This window comes from Lonchura striata, chromosome 11 (genome assembly GCF_046129695.1).
Source record: "Lonchura striata isolate bLonStr1 chromosome 11, bLonStr1.mat, whole genome shotgun sequence".
Taxonomy (NCBI): domain Eukaryota; kingdom Metazoa; phylum Chordata; class Aves; order Passeriformes; family Estrildidae; genus Lonchura; species Lonchura striata.
This window is the reverse complement of record NC_134613.1, coordinates 5,741,351-5,765,817: the sequence shown is the minus strand read 5'-3', so window position 1 is coordinate 5,765,817 and position 24,467 is coordinate 5,741,351. Positions and strand designations below refer to the sequence as shown.

Sequence of the window (24,467 nt, the reverse complement as noted above, 5' to 3'; positions counted from 1 at the left end):
CATCACTGACTCTTACTGTGTTACCTATGGAAGAGGAGACAGCAATTGTAACAAAGATTGTAACAAGCAATAGAATCTTTGACAAAATACAAGTTGAACACACTGTATCTTCTTTATCCACAAACAGGTGTTTATTAATGTTTCATCATAGCTGTTTTAGTCAGATTTGTCTTACCTCTTAAAAGAAAACAACTATATATCTTGCAATGTAGAAAAGTAGTGTTTGGCTGCCTTAGACTGCAGTGCAAGATGTCACCAAAAGCATTCTATGGTATTCTGTCACCATCTGTTAAAACCAGGCGGGGCAGTGTTCTTTATCTCTTCCATGACTCACCCTCCCTTGGGGAGATATCTTCTGTTAATTGGCCATTGAGTGTCACTGCAGGACTGATAAGATTACATCATCCCATTGTGAGATGCTCTGCCCAGGGGGAGGAACCAAGCATTCCTACCTGGATATAATCAGAGACTTTTCAACACCACAGGCAGCCTTTTCCACTGGATTCCCAGAGGAGCAGCTTTCTTTTCCTCCGCATTTCCAGACCCTTCTACTTCACCACTCGACCTTCCGAGGAACCCTCCACCCTTCTGCAGGATCCCTGCTTACACAGAACCACAGCTGTCACTGCAGGAGGGCTGAGCCACCACTTCGTGGGACTGGTGCCAGCACCCTGACCCACAGGCTGCCAGGTTGTATTCGGACTTTGTCTGTTTGACCAGTAATTTTTTTTAACTAATTTACTAATTTTTTTACTAATTTTACAACTGAGCTAATTATTTCTAAACTTTAAAGAACTGCTGCAGGTAAAATTCAAGGTTCTAGGACTTAGTTAAGAACTTAAAAATAATTGCCGCAAATAATCTTAGAGGAGAGCTGTGGACTGAGTGCAGGAGCTGGGTGGACAGTGTAAGGTCAAGATGGCCCTCAGCAGCTTTTTGCCAGCTCCAACCCAGCTGTCCCCAGATCTGCTGGAACTAGGAGAAAGAGCAAGAGCTCAGAGATCCAGGCAGAATGCTCTGACCTCCTCACAAAGGGAACCTCCCCCATATGGTGACCGGAAAGGATGGATACCACGAGTTCTGGAGGATTTTGGAGATGGGGGTGCCTTCCCAGAAATTCACGTGGCCCAATATCCATTGGATATGGGCCAAAAGAAGAAAATTTCCAATGCTTTGGCTCTTCAGGTGGATGCAGAAGGAAAAATAAAATACGATGCAATTGCTCGGCAAGGACAGTCAAAGGACAAGGTTATTTACAGCAAGTACACAGATCTTGTGCCAAAAGAGGCCATGGATGTGGGTGATCCTGAACTGCAAAGACCAGATGACAAGGCAATTGGAGAGGTAACAAAGAAGACAAGAGCAGCCTTGGAGAAATTAGTCTCCCAAAAAGTTGCAGCAGCCATGCCAGTTGGAACTTCTGAGGAGCCAGCTCTGGCGCAGTACATTCGGTACACACCATCTCAGCAAGGAGCTGCATTCAACTCTGGAGCAAGGCAGAGAGTTATTTGCGTGGTGGAAATGCAGAAGGACCCTATGGAGCCTCCAAGATTCAAAATCAACAAGAAGATTCCACGAGGACCACCATCTCCTCCAGCACCTGTAATGCACTCTCCAAGTAGAAAGATGACTGTGAGAGAGCAGCAAGAGTGGAAAATTCCTCCATGCATTTCCAACTGGAAGAATGCAAAGGGTTACACCGTTCCCTTGGAGAAGCGTCTGGCTGCAGATGGCAGAGGATTGCAGGCTGTTCATATTAATGAAAACTTTGCCAAACTTGCTGAGGCGCTCTATATTGCTGACAGAAAGGCTCGTGAGGCAGTAGAGATGCGTGCCCAGGTGGAGAGGAAGATGGCTCAGAAAGAAAAGGAGAAACACGAGGACAAGCTCAGAGAAATGGCTCAGAAAGCCAGGGAGAGAAGAGCAGGGATCAAAACAAATGTTGAAAAAGAGGATGGAGCAGCTAGAGAAAGAGATGAAATCAGACGTGACCGGCGCAAAGAGAGACAGCATGACAGAAATCTTTCCCGGGCAGCTCCTGATAAAAGGTCAAAGCTGCAAAGGAATGAGAACAGAGATATCAGTGAAGTTATTGCCCTGGGGGTACCCAACCGCAGGCCATCCAATGAAATCCAATATGACCAGAGGCTGTTCAACCAGAGCAAGGGTATGGACAGTGGCTTTGCTGGAGGAGACGATGAAATTTATAATGTTTATGACCAGCCATGGAGAAGTGGCAAGGATATGGCCCAAAACATCTACAGGCCAAGTAAAAATATGGATAAGGACATGTATGGTGATGATCTAGAGGCTCAAATAAAGATCAAGAGGTTTGTTCCTGACAAAGAGTTTTCTAACTTGGATCGTAACAGCAGAAGCAGAGGCAGAGATGGACCAGTTCAATTTGAGGAGGATCCATTTGGTTTGGACAAGTTTCTGGAAGAAGCCAAGCAACACGGTGGTTCTAAACAGCCATCAGGCAGCAGCTGCCCTAAGGAACACGAGCATCAGAGCAAAAAGAGGAGGAAGGACTGAATCTGCTCCTTGGGAGGTAGCAAAATGGACTGCAAAAGGATTTGACTTCATGCAGAAGGATTTCTAATATTGGCTGTACAGGAGGATGGCATTTATAACACAGCAGTTCACAACACTAGCATGCACACACTGATTCTTCTGCATAGGACAGCTACCCGAGGAGAGAGAAGACACTGAGACCACCTGGAAACATTTCATAAGAGAATTAATTATTCTTTAGCAAGTTCTCTGACTTGGCTGATGCCCCATTGCCCAGCACCTAAGGGTAAGAATGTAGCCCCCTTCCTATAGCTTTAGTTCTTGTACGTAGCTAAAGCTTGATCTGTTAAAGCTTTCCTGTGGTATATAATGATCCTCTTATGCTGTAACAGATGCCGTGGTGATGATTCAGTGTTTTAGTGTGGCTATACAGTTTATTTGAACAAGGGAGGGGAAACAGCTAGGTTCTGTCTTAAAAGCAAGTCCTCATTCATATTTTCTCAGTAATCCTTGTTTTAGTTTCCTTACATTTAGTGAAATAAAACCTCCTTCTGTAGTAGCAGCTCCCTGGTCAGAGAGACAGAAGCTAGATAAGTTTTCCCGGAATCGACCTGGGAAGCTTTAGGGGAACTGGAGAGAAAGAATTCTAAACAATTTTTATCTTAACTTGCTGCCTCTGATGTTGTGAACATGTGGAATGTCTTATGGAGATTTGTTTACCAAAGGGTGGTTTCTTAATTAGCCAATGGTGATGGTGTTTTAATTAAAGGACGAATTAGGTCTACCTGTAACAAAGTAGGGTATAAGAAGCATGGATTTCTTAATAAAGACTATTAGCCTTTTGTGAATATCTTGAGAGTCCATGTCACTTATTACCTGGTCCTGGCTCGCTGTGCCAACATCATTCACACCACTGAAAAAAAAAAAAAAAAAAAAAATCAGATCTGCAGCGGCCAAGCTGCACCAGGGAGGGGTGGGGGAAAGTCCAACAGGGCAGGGCAGGGTGAGGAGAGGCCAGCCATGCCTCCCCATATCTACAACAGGTCTCTGAGGTGGACAGCAATTAAATGTAGGTCAGCTGGCTCCAAGTGATGGACAGGCACCACCCTGAAAAGTGGGGGCTGAGCCACCACTGCCCCAGCTAGGGAAGGGAAACCTCTGTGGCACCGTGCTGCGGCTGTGAACCACGCCTGCTGTACCATGCCATATCCATCAGGATTAAATTCTTAACGCTGAGAATGACTGGGCAGCAATGGCAGTGGAGGTCATAGAGGCCTTCGCAGCACTGCTCTGCACCTCTGCAGCTCTGTTCCTCCCCCAAAACACCTGCATTTGAAAAAGAGGAGGGGAAAAGACAATAAAAACCAAACCCTCAGAACTGCACAACGTAAGGGGGAAAATACCAAAAGACAAATGTAGAAAATGCTAGAAAGGCACAAAGCATCCATGGCTCTCCTCTTCTGTTTTGAAGTCAGTGAGCCCTGTGGGGACTTCCGACCATGGGGCCCATCACGGTGGAGCTGCCAGGGCTGGAAAGAAGCTTTTCTACAAAAATGCTGTCCAGCCAATGTTTGCAAGTTCTGCACGGGGCTGTTGTGCTCAATGTCCATGCTGTTTGGGGCTCGGGGTATTTATGGAGGACAAGACCTGCTCAGACAGCCACCACCCCACCACCCACTGCCACCCTGCAGTCTCCACGGTTCTCAGAGAGTGGAAACCTGCCGGCCCTGTGCTGCCTGTCCTTGCCATCTGGTGGGGGATCTTAATCATGCCAGAGGTAAGTTTTCAAGTGCATGCAACTAATTTCTATTTCTGGGCTCCTGGTGGTTTTATTTTTTTCTCCACGCAGTTTGAAGCTTGCTGTCCCTGCCAACACGTTTGGCTCTGGGATGGAAAAGAAAAAGTCTGACATGGGGCCGCGTGCTCCTGAGCATCTGCATGCAGGGACACACACACACACAGAGGTGCTGTCGCTGCCGGAGTGTGGGCTTGAGCTCTGCTAAATACCTTTGCCAAACTGGGGACTGTGGAGGCCTGTGAGCCCACCAGGGAAAGGGTGGTAGCAATACCCTGGGGAAACCCACAGTAGGCTCCAGGTGTTCCTCACAGCTCAGGCTTCCCCCATGGTGCTGCTCTGCAGCACGATGTTAATTTGTCCCAGTTCTCTCTTCCCCATTGGCCCCTTGGCCTTCCCTTCCCATTTTACCCTAATAAGTTCAAGTTCTAGTAAGTTCTCCACTCCTTGTAATCCCGTTGGTGTCTGTAGCCCCACCTATCCACCTGGCATTCCCTAGTGGTCCCTTCCAGTGTACCGCCCCTTACCTTTGGATCCCTGATGCTCTTCTCTGCCCCCTTTTTCCTGGTATTTATACCCTAGACCCTCTTTTGTCTTTGTCTTTGGTCCCTGGACCCCTTCAGTGTGGCCTGAAATAAAGCACGTAGGAACTCTGTGCCTGGACCCACCGGTGTCTTCACTGCCGTGCTGCCCCGTGAGTGTGTGTCTGCGTGTGTGTGTGTGTGTGTGTGTGTGTGTGTGTGTGTGCATATGTGTGTCTGTGTGTTTCTGTGTGTGTGTGTGTGTGCGCGTGTGTGTCTGTGTGTGTATGTGTGTGTGTATGTCTCTGTGTGTGTGTGTCTGTGTGTGTCGGTGTGTGTGTCTCTGTCTGTGTGTGTCTGTGTGTGTGTGTCTGTGTGTGTATGTCTGTGTGTGTCTGTGTCTCTGTCTGTGTGTGTCTGTGTGTCTGTGTGTGTGTCCTGGTACTCTCGTGGCTCCCACTCGTTGGCACAAGATGCTTTTGGGGAATGTTGCATCCACCACCACCACGGACTGCAACACAAAACCATCCCCTGGACCACACAACACAGTAACAAAGGTGTCAGCATATACCTGTTGTACTTTATTTCTGGTTTTTCCAACACATTTTTCCTCGTTTATCTCATAGTTTGCCTTTCTTTCTGTGATGCTTATATTTCCACATGGCTGCTGCTCTCGCGTACCATTTCCACGTCATGTTTCTATTCTGTAGCCTGTTTCCCCACGCCTCAACAGATGCAATGTAATTTCCAGTTCCGGACCCTTCACTCACCATGGTTCTTGAGAACATTGTCCCCATGACTTGCTGGGCCCTTCTCCCCTCAGCAGCTTTTAGGCTGCCTCACCTTCTGTGACGCTCTTTGATAAGGAGAGGAGCCGCGTGTGCTCCGTGGTTCAGGACTGCGTCTGGTTTGGTGACTGGGTTTGCATTTGTGTTCTCACGGGTGTTGATTTTTCCTCTCTCTCGGGGTTCCTGAGGTCAGGGTGATCCCGAGAGAGATCCTAAAGAGTCTTGGCTTCCTTAGCCCAAAGGCAGCTGAAGAAAGAGTCTTGGAATGCTTTCAGTTGCTTTTTCAAGTTGTTTATTTCTTCTTATCTATAATATTTTCTCTCTGACCTGCTGTAGTCCGCCTAGTACAGAAGCCATGGCAGCCTGGCCTCAAGCCTGGGCGGCTCCCACATTATATACTCAAAACTACGTGTCTATGTTTACAATTTCTACACCAATTCTCATCACCTATGTTAGACAGTGAATCTCTGCCTTAAACCAATAGAAAAGTGTCGCTATCACCGAAAGACATGGAGGACAAGAAGGAGAAAATGTCTAGGACATGCCCAGATTCCTCCACCTTGTACCCCCTTGAACCCCATTCTAAAGACCCCAAAATTATATTTTTTCACCCTGTGTTAGTTCAAACATCACACTACTAAAACCCTTGTGTTTTGTAATTCCTCATCCACAGCTGACAGCATTCCATGGGCTAAAATTGAAGCCAAAGATGTTTTTGACTTCTTGCCAGGGTCTCTTGTTGCTTCTCTTTGGAACACCACTTGTTGCTTTCGGGGGTCACTCGCCGCTGTCCCCCGTCCCTCCCCGGCCCCCCGGGACCCTCTGGCTAGCTGTCCCCTCTGGGGGCCGGGGTTTTCCGCGGTCCCGCTGCCCTGGGCTTACCAGGCAGCGTCTGGGTTAGCACGGTCCGAGCGGCAGCGTTGCCTTGGTTGCCGCTAGGATTCGAGATAAAGAGACCACGAGAGACCAATGGTATGCTTGTCCAGAGAGATTGTATTGCCTGAAGCGTTGCAGGGACCAAAGGCCCCGGGCTATTGCCCAGATAGAGTTTTATACAGCAAAATTAAGAGATAAGCTCTAAACAATAGAGACAGTGTTCAGCTAAGGCACATCAGAACCACCCCAGGGGCCAGGTCCAATGGGAACTGCTCAGGGGTGGGGAGAAGGGGGTCTACAGAGGAATGCTGAAGCGGGACTTTCCCGAGACAGTGGAGCATACATAAATGTATCTTTTACCTCAGTTTACCATTCCCAAGGCCTTTCTAAAACAATGAGGCATACATGAATGTATCCTTTTCCTCAGTTTACCATTCCCAAGGCCTTTCTAAAACCTTACTCCACACTATCATGCCAGCATAATAGCAACATCTCCCCGCTTTTCAGTTAATAAGATGAATGGTTCCTTGGGAGAAGGTAAAACTGTGGCTCTTAAACTACAGTGTCTTTCTGCTTGTCATCTTCCCACCAATCGCTTTCCGTGGCAGCAGCAGCGATGAAAACCGGTGCGAAAGCCTTTGGCTTCGAGGTAATGACCTTGGAGATGATTTGCTTCAGAATCCCAAATGCTAACAGAACTAAAAACAATGCAACTAGAAAGTAAAAGAAGTCTTTTAAAAGAGATACTGCCCACCCAGAAAGATCCCAGTCTTTGAACAGATTTTTAAACCAATCCTCATTTTCTTGCTTCACATTCCCAATGAGGCTTCTCATTTCCTGAATGGATGAGTGGACACTCTGACCTTTAGATGACAGATCAAAACAACACAACCCATCAAATTCTTTACATCCATGACCATGTGCCAACAGCAGGAAATCAATAGCTGCCCTATTCTGGAGGGTAGCCTTTCTGGTTATTTCCTCGTCTTCTAGGAGGTCACTCAGGGCTGCTGATGTTAAATTTGCCTGCTTTGTCACCCAGCATTCTAGATTGCCTAATTCACTCAATGCTTTGGCTGCCGCAACCCATGGTAAAAACACAGACGGCAACTCTTTTGGATTTTGCCCAATGATAAATTTCTGCATCACAATGTTCATCAAATTGACTTGCACTCCGCTTAGTATTTTTTTTCCCACCTTTTGCTTGCCCAATTGGAATTTGGGTCATGTTGGGGGAAGCAAGGGTCAGATGCCCAAAAGTGCATGGACCTCCAACAAGACGAGAGGGGATTCCTGGGTACGTTCTGTCCCCACAGATGAGAAACATTCCCTTGTCCAGCTTGCGTGGACGGAAATCAGTGGTGGATGCAAATTTCAGCTTATAGACAGCTGTGCACCATTGACCTGCTCTGAGTTCTACCTTTTACTGTTTGACATGCTCATATAATTTTACTTCTTTGGTTGGGGAAAAATCAAATTGAATGCAATATTCAGCTTTTGCAGAGCCTAGGAGTTCTAATTCCTGGGGCTCTCTCTCGGCAGTGGGCAAATGTGAGACCCACCCTTGCCACAAAATGAGGGGGTTTCGCACTTGTGCTTTAATTTGTCCTGCACCTTTAGGCATTTTATTTTCGTTCACCTGCTTTTGCAAATGGACCAGATCAATTGGAAACTCATCCTCCTTACTTGGAACCCCTATTAAACATGTGGACATTGGATTTTCTGCTGAGGCAGTGGACAAACACATATGATCTTGTTGCAAGGCTTGGGCTAGCGTGACCCATACATTTTTCTTGGGCTGTGGAACAATCCATGCATCCACCGTGGAAGGGTAGATGACCATTCCCTGGAACCAAACGATGAGCAGGAATGTGGAAATTGACATTCTGCTAGTCTGAAAGAAAGATAAAATCATACAAGGTAAACTAACTCTGAAAAAGATACAATTTGCTCTGCCAGTATAAAGGAAAAAGATTCTCCCCCCTCCCACTTTCCCCCCTTGTTGAGGAGGCCCTGCAGACCCTGGAGTCCTCGGGGTTGCTGCTGCTGAAGCAACCACCCTTTCCTGTGGTTTTACCACTGAGTCCTGTGTCATCAGCGTAGCTTTCCTGGTGCACTCCTTGATGAGCTGATCGAGTGAGGGGGGAGGCAATGATGGAAGGGTGTCCTGCGTTGTAAGATAAGCTTGTATTCTATTTGCCATCTGTTGAAGGCAAACCTGTTGGGCAGGTTTTGTTATCTTTTCCAAGAACCGGTTTTGCTCCTAAGAGGTAATGGTTTGTTAGTGGGCCATTGACTGATTCAATGCAGGGCTGGTAACGTAACACCATCCTATTGTGAGATGTTCCACCCAGAGGGGGAAGCCAAGTACTCTTTTATTGGATATAAGGGGGTACCTTTTTGGGGACAGAGCAGCTCTTTACTTTGGGGGATTGCCAGAGAAGCAGCTCTCTTCGGCGGCACTCGCAGCGAAGCAGCCGGAGCGCGCTGAGGCGACGGCGGCGGAGCTTGGAGGCAACCCCGGCGCAGAGGAAGACCGGCCCCACTGCCACCAGATCTTCAGAGGAAAACTATACCCTTCTAAAGATCACCACTGCAGCTGCAATTCATCAACCACTGCAAGGGGAGCAATTGTCCCAGCAGGACTGCTACGGGCACCCCGAATCCTCAGGTTCTGGACTTTTTCACTGGTTTTGTTTGTACCGATTGCATTTGCCTTTTTAAATTGTTGTCTAGTTTTCTCCTAGTAAAGAATTGTTACTCCCATTCCCATATCTTTGCCTGAGAGCCTTTTGATTTAAAACTCCTAGTAATTCGGAGGGAGGGGGTTTACCTGCTCCATTGCACAGGAGGCTTTAGCCCTCCTTCGCAGATTCCTGTCTTGTCGAACCAAGACAAAGGGCCAGGATGACTCGCTGACAGGCTTCATTTGCATTTGTGGTGACAAGTTCTAATGTAAGTTGGTCTTGGAGCTCTGGATTTTGCACCCTTTTTTCCACAGAGGCTCGCACTCGATCCACAAAATCCATGAATGGTTCTGCAACAGACTGCTTCAAAGTGGTATAAGAAACAACAGGTTCTTTAAAAGGCATGTTAAAAAATGCACGTTCTTCTGCATCCCTGGACAGGTCCAACACTGCTCTGGGGATGCCTGCGGCTTGCTTTTCAGCTTGACTACAATCACCCTCACCCACTAGATGCTCTAAAGTGATTTCCTCATCCTCTATATCTTTGGAAAGCCTTGGACTCTGCAAAATCTCTGGGAGGAGATGTCCTGCAAACCTTTTCCACGTTCTTTCCCACAATCTAAACTCAGACTGAGGGAGCAAGCAACTGAAAAGACGTTTCAAGTCAGCAGGAACATATGTTTTGGAGCTTAGAGTAGCTTTTAAAAGGCTCTTAAAAAATTCACTTCTTTCCCCAAACTCATGCTTTGTTTTGCAAAGTTCCCTAATACTGTCATACAAAAGGGGCTCCCATTTGGCGTTCTGTCCCCTGGCATTATAAATCACTGGGGCCAGGAACGCAGGATCGGTGTCTCTGACCGGTTCCTGGTTCCCTGCGCTGACAGCCTCGGCGCTGCCATTGCCAGGGAGACCGGGAGAGAGAGAGGGAGAGAGAGAGGGAGAGGGGCCGGCTTGTGTGGGAGTGGCAGCAGCCGGGGGGGCTGTGTGGAGCGGGGCAGGGACAGGGGATGGTGATGCAACTGCGAGAGGAGGAGCTGAGGGCCGGACCAGGGGCTGGACCGCTGCAAGGGAGGCGGGGTCGGGGCTGGGGCTGGGGACAGGCAAAGGGAGGAATGCGAGGGCTGGAGGTGTGTTCTGGGCTGGCAGAGGGAGCAGGGAATTCTGGGATAGAGAAGGGAAAATCGCGTGGCCGCCCCCATATTTTGGGAGCTGCACAGGGGGGATGGGGAGTGCAAAGCATGGATTTTCAGCTGCGGGAGCGAAAGCAGGAGATGGAGAAGGCTTAGAAACTAAATCTACATCTGCACGGTTAGTTTTCTCACCGCAGGGGGTGCGGGGGGACACAGGGGACGCGACAGGGCTCTTTTCTGCTCCCCGGGCGCCCTGAGTGTCTGCACTCTCTTTCACAACATCGTAAACAAACAAAAACATTCTCATAAAACCTTCTTTCACTGAGGGATCTCCTGCCTTTGTCCTTTCACTCAGCACTGCGCCCACACTCTTCCAAAATTGTCTTTCTCTCACTACTTGCTCTGTTACCTCCGGAAAACTTACTGATAACCATCTGACAAACTCTTTCACAAGGCTCTTAGGAAATTTGACACCTGCACTCTGCAGGGGTTCCTGAACTTGTTTATAAATCTCTTTCTGCTGTGTAGTCAGCGTAACACCCATGGCTGGCTTCACAGCAAAATCTCAACCAGTTACTGCAGCAAACCACAAAGTTCTAAAGCTACGACGGAAACTCCCGTCACGCCTGCGCGCTGGCGTGTCCCTCCGTGGGCACACGAGAGCCAATGTCTCCTGGCTGGGCCCCTGCCCCCCAGTACCAAGACTCACCCACTGCCGTCCTTTAGACACCACTGCAGCAAGGGTTCCCAAATCCGCGGCCGGTTTCCCAGGTGTTGGGAGGTGCCGTCTGCAACTGCGGAGACCGCACCGGACTGACTGAAACTTCCATGACACCCCCAGGATGAGTTTTCTCCCTTCCAGCTGAAACTTGCCCCCTCCACAGCCCACAGAGGAAAAGCTGGGCAGAACCCTCGGGAGGACAGGGATGCTGAGGCACCTTTGGCTGCTCCCCAGCAGCAGCAGCAGCAACACCTGGAGGGCAAGCACAGCTGGAACATCCCTGGGAGAGCCCCAGGGACCCATCCCCAGGAGATGCAGGGCTACCTACCGAGCCGCTGCCGGATGGAGTTATGCCAGTGCAGGTTGAGCAGGTCAGGGTAGATTTCAGGAAGCCACTTGATGGCCAGGAGCTTCAGCATGCGGGAGGTGCAGCTCTTCAGCTCCAGGTCCCTCAGGTGCCTCTCCTCCGAGAGGGTGGTGGGACGCAGCTCCACCTTGTGCTTCTGCAGCACTTGGTCCACGAAGCTCCCGGGCAGCATTGGGAAGAGCTTCTCCTTCACCACGTGGATGGGGATGAAGATGGCTCCTGCCCGGACGACGTGGGGGAAAGGGCAGGCGGACATGAAGGTCTTCAGCTGGGAGAGCAGGTCAGTGAGGAGCCTGGCCACGTCCTGGAAAGCCAGCCAGATCTCCTTGCCGTTGCTGGGCTTCTGAGGACTGGGAGCCTTGGAGCCGTTCTTGGGGCGGGGCAGGGATTTGGGCATCTCTCCCAGCTCTTCTGCCCGCTCAGCTTTCTTCAGCCACTCCTGCAGGAGCTCCGGGGAGGAGCGGGACACTGAGCCTGAAATCGTGTCACAGAGCAAGGTGTGCAGGGAGGTGAAGTACTGCCCCGAGGGGGTCTGTGAGGGGAGAACACCAACATTTTGGACCACCAACACCTTCTCCTCCACCGGAGTGGAGGGGGCATTGGGAAGCAGGATCTGGGGAGGGTTTGGGGCCAGGATGATGCTGAGCTGGGGGCCAGGCTGTAGGAACAGGGGGGTACTGGATGGAGAGGAGGCTGGGTGAGCTGGTGTGGGGGTGCTGCTGGGGGGGCTGGGCTGGGGGGCTTGAGAGCTGCCATCCTGCTTGGTGGGCTCAGTGCTGGCTGGGAGGGAGGGCAGCAGCTTGTATTTTTGGAACATGAAGTTGGCTGAGCTCTGGAAGCTGCTCTTGTCCCCAGAGTCCACCTCAGGCCCCCGTGGCTGTGCACCCTCTGCCAACCCCACCTTCCCTCCTGCAGCCTCTTTCTCCTCCTTATCATCTCGGTCCAGTGTCCCCTCCACACAGCCAGGGGCTCTCTGGGTGTCCCCAGCTTCCACCAGTCTCTTCTTGAAGCTAAGGTCCAGCACCATTTCCTTAGGGGGTGGCTCCTCAGTGCCCACCTTGTCAGGGCTGCCCTCCTGAGACTCCAGCTCTTGGGCCTCAGCCTTTGGCTTTTTAGGGATGCTCCCGTAGCAACTTTCCTCTTGGCTCTGCACTGCATCACTGCCTGACCTCAGGCTGGACACCACTGAGACGTCTCTGAGGGCAGCAGGCTCCTGGCTGCCACCCGTGTTTTGGGGTGAGGAGTCCTCCCACAGATGGTTCCTGCAGAACAGAATGGGGTCTGTGACCTTGGCCCTCTCCAGATACTCCTGGTAGGGTGCCAGGCTGAAGACATTGTGGATCACAGGCATTGGTGGGGAGGATGACAAAGCCTTGGTGTCCCTCAGCTCTTCCAGCTCTTTGACGGGGGTCACGGACAGAGAAGGGCGGAGGAGCTCCTTGGCTGGATCCTTGACCTTGCAGGCATTTCCTTCCCCTGGTCCCCCATGGGGGGTGTCCTGAGGGGCCGGGCTGCTCTTCCTCCTCCCTGGGTACAGGGTGTGACAGCTACAGCTGCTCTAAAGCTGCACAGATTATTTGGCCTAACACACACCAACTCGACCAGCCCAGCTCATCAGAAGGTAGAAGTCAACAAGTCCCCAAGTGTACTAATGATAGTTTGGACTTACATTCAAACAAGGGATCTCACTCAATCGCGTTGAATCATGGATGCACTTCTATCATTGGCCAGTCAGCTGGGTGGATTTAAAATCTTCAGTCAATCTCGTTTGTATGAGCAGGAGATTTGAAACCCCTATAAAAAGTCCTTTCAGAAAATAAACCTTGGCTGTTGCTGCAGAAGCACGGTGCATGCTTGTTGCATTCCTGTCTCCAATGCACCAGAGACATTTGGAGCCCTGTGTGAGGAAAACAAGCTGCTGTGGTATTGCGGGGCGATTTGGGAACAGAGGTTGCTGCCAGGCAGCTGGGTGGGCTGCGAGAAGCTGCAGGCAGTGGAAAGAGCTGCTGGCAGTAGAGAAAGCCGTGGGCAGCAGAGACCTTGTCCTAGATTGCAATGGAAGATGTCACCAAAAGCATTCTATGGTATTCTGTCACCATCTGTTAAAACCAGGTGGGGCAGTGTTCTTTATCTCTTCCATGACTCACCCTCCCTTGGGGAGATATCTTCTGTTAATTGGCCATTGAGTGTCACTGCAGGACTGATAAGATTACATCATCCCATTGTGAGATGCTCCACCCTGGGGAGGAGCCAAGCATTCCTACCTGGATATAATCTGTGACTTTTCAACGCCACAGGCAGCCTTTTCCACTGGATTCCCAGAGGAAGACCAGACCCTTCTACTTCACTGCTCGACCTTCCAAGGATAACTACACCCTTCTTCAGGATCTTCAACAGAACACTGCAGACAGCGAAGTGCTCTGCTGGCATTGGAGAGTGCAGCACGGGACAGCAGGGAAAGTCACGTGCATCCAAACACCTTTGTGAATTACAGACACTGCTAGGAGAAATGGGAGCGTGGGCATCAGTGCCAGAAGACCCTACACTGCAGGTATGGACTCTTATTTTAACAAGAAGAGGGATTAAACATGATAAACAGGCTTTACTAGCCTTAATAAAGTGGTGTGGAGGCCACGGACTGGATGTGTCCGAAGGGGCTGCCTTGGACTTAAAAACATGGGATCAGGCTGGCAGATCTATACTTGCAGCAGCTGCCAGAGCTGATGAAACTGCCATCAATGTTGTCAAACCCTGGAGGCTCATCCTGGACCTGATAAATCAGTTAGAGAGTGAGAGAGACACAAGGATGCTGGAGGGGATGGCACTGGGCGAGCAGGGGAGGAGAACGGGCAGAGCATTCCCTGTGTGGAGCCATGGAATCTCCCTGGGAGAGAGTGACCTGTCCACAGAGTGCTCTGTGGCTGCCCTGGACCACACCATTGGCCCGGGCAGGGACGATGTGCCACCCAATCATCTCACCATTGCACAGAGCCGTGGAGCCAGCCCACACAGGAACGTGATGCCAGTAGAGCTCCCTGTCACTGGACAAAGTGGTGGAGACACCCCACGCTCCCGAGCCGAGTTAAACGGGCATCCTGCAGCCACCCTGGCTCCTGCCTCTTCTCTGGGTCCTGCTGTGCCAGCACTTGGAGCCACAACAGGCTGCCCTGCCTTTTCTCTGTGCCCTGCTGTCTTCGCCAAGGCCTCTGAGACCACGACCGCCCGCCACGAAATGGCAAGCTGCTGTAGAGCTGCATCTGCCTGCTGCCAGGCAACGCTTGGCCCCCGCAAGATACCTGCCTGCAGCGGGGCACATGGCTGCTGCAGAAGGCTGCTGGCCACCGAGCCTGGCCAGGCTGCAATGACAAACGAGCACTCTGTGATGGAGCCCACCTATGCTGCCTCTACTGCTGCACTGCAGGGGTGCCCGGCTCTCGCAGAGGCAAAACACCTCACAGCTGTTCCAGTCGTGCCTGTGCATCCATTCCAACAGCATGCAGCAGAGACACCCACACGCCCCACTGCAGCACGCATGCCAGTACTGCCTCCTCCCAGAGCCCCCTGGTCCGGCTCTGGGACTGCACCTTCTGCCCGGGCTGCCAAGGGCAGGTCCAGCTATTGCTGCAACTCAGGGGCAAGCCCGGGAAATACATCACCAGAAATTCCAGAAATTCCTGGAAGAAACAGCAGATCGGGGAATCCCTCAGCAGTCGCTGTTGATACTGCACTGCGGCTGTCGGAGAAGTTTGCTTTGGATTGTATATCAGCAAAGGACACGAGAGAGAACCAGAACCATCACCCCTCAACGGAGCCACAAAATAGCATCACTATCACCACTTTGCCGACAGCCCTGCCAAATCCTGTGACCATGTGGCAGAAGGAAAATGATCACCTTAGTCTTCTGGAAATAAATCAGGAAGTTACTCCAGCAGGTGTGTCATCTACAGTTGCAAAAGTGGAAGGCTGCATTCGGATGTATGAAGAGATGCACAGGCTGAAAGCAAGGGAGAGGCTGAGACGGCGGCAGGAGGAGCTGGAGAAGATGGTGAGGGCAGCCCATGCCCAGGCCACTGAGCACCTGAAGCGCTTTGATGAACTGAGGGAGCTAAAGCGGCATCAGGAATTCCAAGAGTTGCAAGAAGTAATGGAGAAGAGCTCAAAGGAGGCTCAGAGGCAGCAAGAGAAGTTGAAGGAAGAGCACCGACACAGAGCAAAGATATTGAACCTAAAATTCTGTGAGGCAGAGCAGCAGAGGCAACGCCAGGAAGAGCTGGAACGTTTGCACAAGAAAGAGGGCCAGGAGAGACTGTGTCGCCTTTATTCCATCCAGGAGGAACTGCTGCAGCTGAACCAGCAGGCTGATCCCAATTACAGGCACAAAGACTTGCCCAGAATCGATCTGTCTGCATACAGCACTCGTGGCAACCAGATCTGTGGACTGGTGTCGGGGCTCATCCGCACCACAAGCGAGAGAGGATTCCCTACTCAAGCAGATGTGGCCAGCACTGAACGAGCCCTGCAGGAGATGCGAGGGCTGATATCCAGCATGCAGCAGGAAATCACTGCAGCTCTTGAAGAAAGAAAGAGGAAAGATGAAGAGGAAAATAAACAAAAGCAGAAAGAGTTAGAGAAAAAAGAGAAGATGAAGACTCGGACTTCTGCCCCTGCACAGCAGTCGTGGGGAGAGCAGCAGAAGGAAGGCCTTCAAGTTAAAACAGAAGAAAGTATCATGCAGTGGTACCTGCAGCTTCAGGATGCTGCTGAGCAATGTGTTGCTGCTTTCAGTGAAATTGGAAACTGCAAAGGCAACACTGAGGTGAAGAAGATAAAAACAAACTTGCAGAAAGCAGCTACAATCCCTGTGAGCCAGATCTCCAGCATATCAGGCTCTAAGCTGAGAGAGGTGTTTGATAAGATCAATAACCTGCTCTCTGGGAAGCCTGTTCACTCTGAAGGCCAAATGGTGTTGGTGACTCAGCATCCACAGGGGCTGGACTTTGTTTCTTACAAACTTGCAGAGAAGTTTGTGAGACATGGGGAAGGAGAAGTAGCTTTTCACCACGATTCAGCTTTCCCAATTGCTGTGGTGCTCTCAGGAATCTGGGAATTACACCCTCGAGTTGGAGACATCTTTTTAGCTCACCTGCACAAGAAGTGCCCATATTCTGTGCCCTTTTACCCTACTCGGAAAGAAGGGACTTCTGTGGAAGAGTATCAGAGGCTGCTTGGATATGAAGTTCATGATTCTACAGTGGAAGAACAAGATCATTTTCTCAAAAGGATGTCAGGAATGATTCGTCTCTATGCTGCCATCATTCAGCTCCGGTGGCCTTACGGAAACAAACAAGGGGCTCATCCTCACGGTCTGAGCTATGGATGGCGCTGGCTGGCGCAGATGTTGAATCTGGAACCTCTGGCAGATGTGACAGCTATGCTGCTCCTGGATTTCCTGGAAGTGTGTGGCAATGCTCTGATGAAGCAGTATGGGATTCAGTTCTGGAAAACAATGCTCTTTATCCAGAAATCCTATATCCCAAGAATTGAAGCTGTGTCCGGTTCTGGCCAGATGGGCTGTTTGTCACGCTTAAAGACTTTTGTGCAGAAATGTTTGCAGGTAGAGGAAATTCCATTACCAAAGGGCATTCCAACACCTTCCTTTTGGAGAACATAAATCAATCTGTATTTCCTTTCCCCTTAACATTTAATTCAAGCAGATTTATTTGTTACACTTGGAAGCTAATCTTTGCATTAGATCATTGTAGGTTTTTGTATAGTAAATTACTGAAACTTCAAGATGTTTTCCTTCACATGTTTAATTGTGCAGGCTGGTAAGCTGGCTGAGGAGAAGCTTACCACACTCCTCTGGAGAGACACATCTTAAGCAACAACCTCCTGGCCATGGCGAGGAAAAATGCTCTCCCCAGAATGCTTGGTTGTCGTGTCTTGATTCTGTGTATCCCATTGACCCTTCCCCTTTGTTCCACCCCTGTGCCCTCATCTCATTTGTTCTGATGTTCTGCCCCGCTCCTCACTGTCCCTCGATAAACCCCAGCTCTCACTGCCTGGGAGATTTCTCCATCTCTGGATCCCTTTGAGGTAGGAGATCAATAAAGACCTCTGTGGAACCCCATAGGAATGCTCCATCCTTTCCTTCCATGTTGGTCATGGCTGAAATCAAAAAAGAGCTGAAATCTCCCAGTGAGAGCGAGACGTGTCTGTGCACCCAGGGCGCTTTTTAAAGTCGCTTCTCTGGGAAGGTCGCAGCACTCTGCCACCTCTGCCTGCCACGAGAAGTGGTGCCCAAACAGGGACCCCCACTTAGGGGCTGCCTGGAGAAGCTTCTCCAATGGCCTGTGCTGCTGGACACAAGCCGCCTTCGGGACAGCCGCTTCTCTGAGGAGAACCACTCACATTCTAGGGAGTGTTATCCGAAGGGCAACCGGGACCCTCCAGAGAAACCAGAAAGAGAACCGGAGGCTGGTCAATGAGCAACCACCCACACAGCAGGTTTTGTTTGAGCAGAAGAAAAACAGTGAGTTTCAGATATATGTTAGGGTAATATTTTTCACTTTTTTTTCTTCCCTTTTTACTGCTGGGCATGGGAGAGAATCCTGAGGATGGACAACCATCTTAGCCAATTCCAAACTTAGCCCTCCTCAAAGGGACGTTTATCTCCAAGTTGTGGGTGCCCTTGAAGTGGGGAAATTTATGTTTTCTAAGGGAATTCTTAAGAGATTTATAACTTTAGACATGACTCTGTTTTTTCTAATTAGTTTTGGGAAGTTTTACCCTTTGTTTCACATTGTTGTTAAATCAAGGCTAAAAATGGGGAATGATTTGGGAGAAGTCTTGGGTCCCCAGTTTGAAACCTCTCCCACTTCATCCTCTCCCCAAGCCCTTAAACCCTTTTTTCCTTCAGAGGGGAGATTGGCAAGCGAGTGTCACTACCCAGCACAGGGTTGCTATCATCTCCCTGACACCTTCAGATCTCCTTGCCAGGAAGGCACTGGCCATGATGCCTTGGATCTTCCCCTCAGCCTTCTCCCTATGCCCACACACCCTGTTCCATCTCCCCGTGCTGCTGTTATCCCACAAACAGACAGCAGCAAAGTGGCCAGACTGGACGTTTTGTCTCCTCTTCCACGTTTTCCAGCCTTTGTGTCTCAAAATGTCCACTTTCCCGCTTCTCCTCTGCCTTTTTCTGTGCCCTCCATTGCACTCAGCTCCTCCCTTCCCCCCACATCAATGGATGTAACCGCATCAGGACCCTCCCTTCCACCAGAAATTCCCTTCCTGCCACGGACTTCACCTCTCCTTCAGTATCTTCCTCTTCCGTTGTTAGTCCTCCCCCCGTTGGCCAGCCCCATTCTGGCCATAACATGAGGACCAGGAACCACAATGAGAGCGACCAGAAGAAAGCCACTGCCCTTCACCGTCTGCCAAACACGGTCAGCCCAAAACAGCCCCACACTCTAATACAGTGCCCTCCATCCTCCTTGGAGGATGACAGCAGTGCCTCCTCACACTCCAATTCTGAGTCCAGCGATCGCTGGGCCAAAACCCAATGGGAGACCCCTCAGGAAGGAGATTGGGATCTAGTGAATAAAATCTTGGCTTTTCCAGTTATACGTAAATGGGGAGAAGGCAAACAACACCCAGCTCTTGGGAGCCAAGGAACATGGCCGGGCATCACACTTTTTCAAAAAAGTGATTTTTTTTCAAAAATCTGCTTGAAGCCACCTTCTCCGCCCACACATTGGTCCCGAATGACATTAAGAATATCATTAATTACCTCCTCTCCCCAGCTAAGTGTATGCTGTGGAAAAAACACCTTAAAACACTATCAGACATTTGTTCCAAGGATGCCAACTGACCATACTTAACAATTGAACAAATGGCATGAGAAGGTGACTCCCAAAAACCAGCAGATCAAGCCCAAAATTTACCAGAAACCTGTGGATATTCTCAGTTCAGTCAGAGAGAAAATGGAGGGTTTCTAACCAGTCAGGAGCCTGCAAAACATTTGGGAAAGAATGTAAATTATTCTTTATCTCTCTTGTTGTTCACATTGTTTATAGATAAGTTCTGCCACTAAGCGTCATTCACTGCACAGCAATGGAGTGAGATATTTTTATTCTGGGACCAATGGAATTGGTCTGGACGATGCTCTCTATAAAAGAGCGATGTATTTGAAATAAATCAGAGTTTTACTCTCTAGCCTCCTGAACTGGAGTTCTTTTGTACTGTCCTGCCTCAACGGCATCAGAATCTGCAATACATGACTTTGCCACAGCAGCCAGAGCATCTCTGCTCCTCACTCCCAATGGCACAATCCTATCACAAAGCTTTACCATTGAGCAAGGCGTAGACAAAACCTTCATAAAGTTTGTAGGTAGACTTAAAACAGCACTTGAGAGACCCGGAGGCCTTACCCCTAAACACTGAACCAGCTATTGAACAGATGGTGTCTGTGCACCCAGGACGCTTTTTAAAGACACTTCTCTGGGAAGGTCACAGCACTCTGCCACCTCCACCCGCCATGACATCTAATCATGAAGAAGATGCTTTAAATCCATTGTCCTGATGGCTCCAGAGAGTAAGGACTCTTGGACTGAAAAATTGCACAGTGCAATGGAAGTTCCATGGTGCAGGTCAGCTCATGGAAGTGAAAATACCACACAGAGCAGAATAGCAAAAGCTGTTTACACACTGAATCACTTAACAGCACCAGAACAATCCCCAAACCCAATAATCTTAAAACATTTCCCATCATTACACTCGTCACATAAACCATGAGAAGACATGCTCACAAGGAAGTGGAAAGGTCCATGGGACCTCATCACAAGGGGATGTGGGTACGCTGCATGTCCACAGACACCAGAACAAAGTGGACACCAGCCAGGTGTGTCCCCCCTGCCCTGCGTCCTGCTCGGGACCAGAGACAACCCCCTCCTGATGGTCCCTCAGCACATATCATGGACCAGTGATTGTAACAACTTCTACACCTTTTAAATGGAGATATGGAACCTTTTGAAGTGACAGTTTAAGGATTTTACCTATTCAAGTGACACAATGATTTTATAATATGAGATCTTGAGCAATTTATCTATTTCAGAGTATGACTCAAAACCTGAATCTGACAAGTAGTTTGCCATGTTACCTTCTCACTGTTCTAAAGTTTAAAATGTTTCCAGCCCATAGAGTTCAGTTATAAGCTTGTAACCTCCAAGTTAGAAGCCTGCAGCATGCCAATTTGAAAACTTGTGTTGTTGGTGATCCCACCTGACAGCTCCTGGGAATGAATGTTACAACGTCAATGATGTAGAGGACACATCACTGGCTGAGAGAGGCTAGGCTTGTTGAGCTGAGCAGAATCATCTGTGTCACCATGCTGTCCTGTCATCCTGTTTGCAAAGGGCCCTTGCAGAGGCACGACAGGGAACACCTTGCATTTTTTAGAACAGAAAGAGGGAACTGTGACAGCTACAGCTGGTCTATAGCTGCACAGATAATTTGGCCTAACAGACACCAACTCGACCAGCCTAGCTAGTTAGAAGAAGCAAGGAAACAATTTCTCAAGCACAGTAATGATGGGTTAGATTGAAGTTCAAACAAGGGGCTTCCTGATGGTGGAGACAGGAATGCTGTTGCAGAGGATAGATAGATATGATTGTTCTCTCAGCTAGCCAGATGTCACTTCTGCCCTTGGATGAATCCTGGAGTGAAATGGACTGTTCCATCCCACCCCCCAAAAGATTGTGGCTCATCCCACACCTCTATACCTGCCCCTAAAACATCAGTGTCTGTAATCCCATTGGACCATGCTTTGTCCTGGCCCACCTGGAAGCTCCTGATAAGGGAACTCCGAGGGGCCATGCGGTCTCTTGGACCCTTCCCCCTCTTGGAACCTCTCCCCTCTCTTGGACTTCCTCCCCCCCTGGGGCTTCCCCTCTCCTAAACCCTCCGTTTGTCTCTCCCTTCGCCCGTCCTCTTAAGCCCGGCCACGTGCTACGCCTGAGAGCACGAGGCTCAGTCCTTCCTGCATCCCCAATAAATCTCTTTCCCCAGGAGCAAGCTTCAGAGATCTCTGCTTCCCTCCACCCACACCGTGCTGGAGCGTGATCCCTTCCCACAACCTGCGACATACAGACACCGAGGTTCATGCAGCAACAGCCAACATCTATTGAAGTGCACCCCTTTCATAGGGGCTTTGAATTTCCTATTCTTACAGACACAATCAAATAAAGGTCATAACTCTGCCCAGCTCACTACCAGAGATCCCGGTGCTCTCATGGTTCAAAGGGATTGTCCCTTGTTTGAGCTGGAATCCAGCCCATCATTCTCATACCTGGGGATTTGATCACTTCGACTGCCTAATGAGCTGGGCTGGTCGAGGTGGTGTCTGTTATGCCAAATGATCTGTGCAGCTATAGACCAGCTAGAGCTGCACAGGGATCTCAGCCAATCCCTTTGGTCATGGATGCACTCCTACCCTTGGCCAGTGAGCCGGGCAGAGTTCAGATCTTTAGGCAATCACATTTGCATGAGCGGGGGATTTGAAACCCCAATAAAAAGACCTGTCAGACAATAAACCTTGGCTGTTCCTGTGAGAGCATGGTGTGTGCTTGTCACATTCCTGTCTCCAACACCCAAGTGACACAGGGGTGTCCCCAGGCCTGGGTTTCTCCCAGCTCCCTCCTCTCTCAGGAAGTGTCTCAGCCAGCCCACCGGAGCCCCCAGAAATCCTCTCTGGGGTGCAGACAGGCTGGAAAGCGCTGCTGTGCCTCGGTGCTGCTCGCCACTGCGGACTGTCTGCCCCGTGCTGCTCACAGCCCGGCTCCGTGCCGGGAAAGGAGGCCTGGAACGCGGATGCATCGCCCGGGCTGACGGCAAACCCTGGGTACCTGGTGTTCCTGGGCAGCTCGGCATCCCTGGGTGCCTCAGCATCCCTCAGCGCTGCCCCCAGCCTGGCACCCGCTGTCCTCAGCACGTAGGGCTCCAAGGGGCTGGGAAAAAAACTGCTGGGATCTTGGGGCTGGAGGCAGGTGCCGGGAAAGGGCTCCCTGCTTGCCACGTAGCCAAAGCTGGGCAGGGCACTGGGCTCCCCCACAGTGGGAGCTGGGGGGTGATAGAGGGGGCCAGCTCTGTGGGGTGACAGCGGGTAAGGGTGAGGTGGGTAGCACATTGCTGACCTCTCCTGCATCACTGGGCTGCTGTCAGGCAGCTGGAGCTTGGGCCAGGGGTCCAGGCTGAGGCTGGAGACCTCTGGCACCTTCTTCTGGCTCTGGGCAGAAGGATAACTTGCTTCCAGGAACGGGGTGCTGGGGGGCTGGCCTGTTCTTATCAGGCTGCCCTTGCTCTTGTGGCTGCCCGGGGGCTGCAGCCTGGTGTCAAGGCTCTCTGGTGGGTACGGCAGGAAGCTCAGCAGTGTCCCCTCAGCTGGCACGGGCTGGCTCAGGGCACCGGGGCCGTAGTAGAGGTAGGCAGGCGTGGGGCTTCAGCCAGCTGGGGGCTGCTCGGGGCCCTTGGGGCTATGCAGTGGGCAGGCAAAGTAGGAGCCCTTGTAGCTGAAATGGCTTGCAGAGCCAGGGTGGGGCACAGGGCTGCATGTGCCTGGGATTTGCCTGGGCAGGAAGCTGGTGGCAGGCTCCAGATGAGGCAGCTTCTTGAGAATCACAGGGTCTGCAGGCTGTGAGTACCGTTTTGAGGCCATTTATAGGTTGGTGCCAGTGTCCCCACAGGAGAGCTGAGCTGGCCTTCCTGCAAAAGAGAGAGAACAAGCCATGAGCAGAGCAAGTCCCCAGAGCCAGCAGCCTGTGGTGGCACAGGGTGACAGGGGGTTACAAGCCCACCACAAGGTGAGCATTGTTAAAAATGGGCACACTCCCAGTACTAAAAGCGATTTTAATATTTGTTATAAAAAAGAAAGGCCTAAAGCAAGGAGGCCCATGGCTCAAGCAGGAGCGTTCCTGACGAGGAAGCTGCAGTGCCGGCGCTGGGTCTCCTTGAGCAGTGATGTCCCCGTGTTCCAGGTGAAGCAGCACAGACTCACTGAGCCAGATACTCCTTTCTATCCTGTTTTTTGTCCCTTTGCATTGGTTTCTGTTTGGATCCTTTATTTGCATGAAGATTCAAGGCTCTGGATTGGCCCATTACAGTTCTGTCCCGGCTGGCTCCTTTCGCTGGAGGGGGTGGTGCACTTTACTTGGTCAAGTTTCTTATAACTACCCTTTTAACCCCTTTTACAATAACCAAACTAACAGCACATCCTTTACATTTATCAACTATTTTACAACAGTTTCTGAACTATTTTTGACAAGCATAACCCAGGCTCTTGTTAATGGATCTCTGGGGGCTGATTAGGGTGAAACAATGCTGAATAACTGGGGTTTATAAATATATGTATAAAATTACAGGTTTGTTTTAGAACAATTGGCTTGCAGTGAAGCTCTTTTGGTTATTGTCTACTGTAATATGGCAATATAACAGCATAAAAATAACATTTCAAAAATGCCTAAAGGAAAAGTAGGGGAAGGAAAGGGTAAGAGCAGAAGGATCCCACCACCCATGGATCTTCCAACAAGACTGGGAGGTTCCAATTCCACTGTGATGATCTATCTGGGGTAAGGGAAGCGCAGGAAACACAAATTCCATGGGTTGATAAAATGCTCAGTCTTGGTGGAAACGTCCAGGTACCTCTCCTGGGGCAGGGAGTTTTACTCTGGATGATGTCACCTCGGTGTGTTTGTTTGCCTGTGACACTTGGAAGTGTAGGTGCACTTGAGAGGCCAATGATGGCCCAGCAGAGGGGATGAAGATCTGCAGGCTAACCCTGAATGTCCCAGGAAGGGGAGTTTCAGCAGCTGAGCCACAAGAGCAGGGACACTGGCAGCACCAAAAAGCACCGTGGCACTGGGCAGGATTTGTCTCTTATCAGCCTCTGCCCTTATCTTGTCCAACAGGTAACTGCAGCCCCATGGGGGTGTGCCCTGTGCACCTGGGCAGTCCCTGCAAGTGCTCCATTGTTTGAGGCATTAACCATTGACATTCCAGCCTCTTGCACCACCC

At 50.3% G+C, this 24,467-nt stretch overlaps 1 protein-coding gene and 1 pseudogene across 1 annotated transcript; one reads left to right on the top strand and one right to left on the bottom strand.

Moving 5' to 3' along the window:
• Positions 1–918: 918 nt before the first annotated feature.
• On the top strand, positions 919–2,535 carry LOC144246933 (SNW domain-containing protein 1 pseudogene; annotated as a pseudogene).
• Positions 2,536–10,931: 8,396 nt separating this feature from the next.
• On the bottom strand, positions 10,932–22,722 carry LOC144246969 (uncharacterized protein C15orf39-like; the record flags this gene model as incomplete). Its single annotated transcript, XM_077785999.1, has 4 exons — positions 10,932–10,996; positions 11,361–12,926; positions 14,696–14,755; positions 22,032–22,722. Coding segments are annotated over 4 exons (2,382 nt in total), but the record flags the coding sequence as incomplete, so codon positions are not given.
• Positions 22,723–24,467: the final 1,745 nt, after the last annotated feature.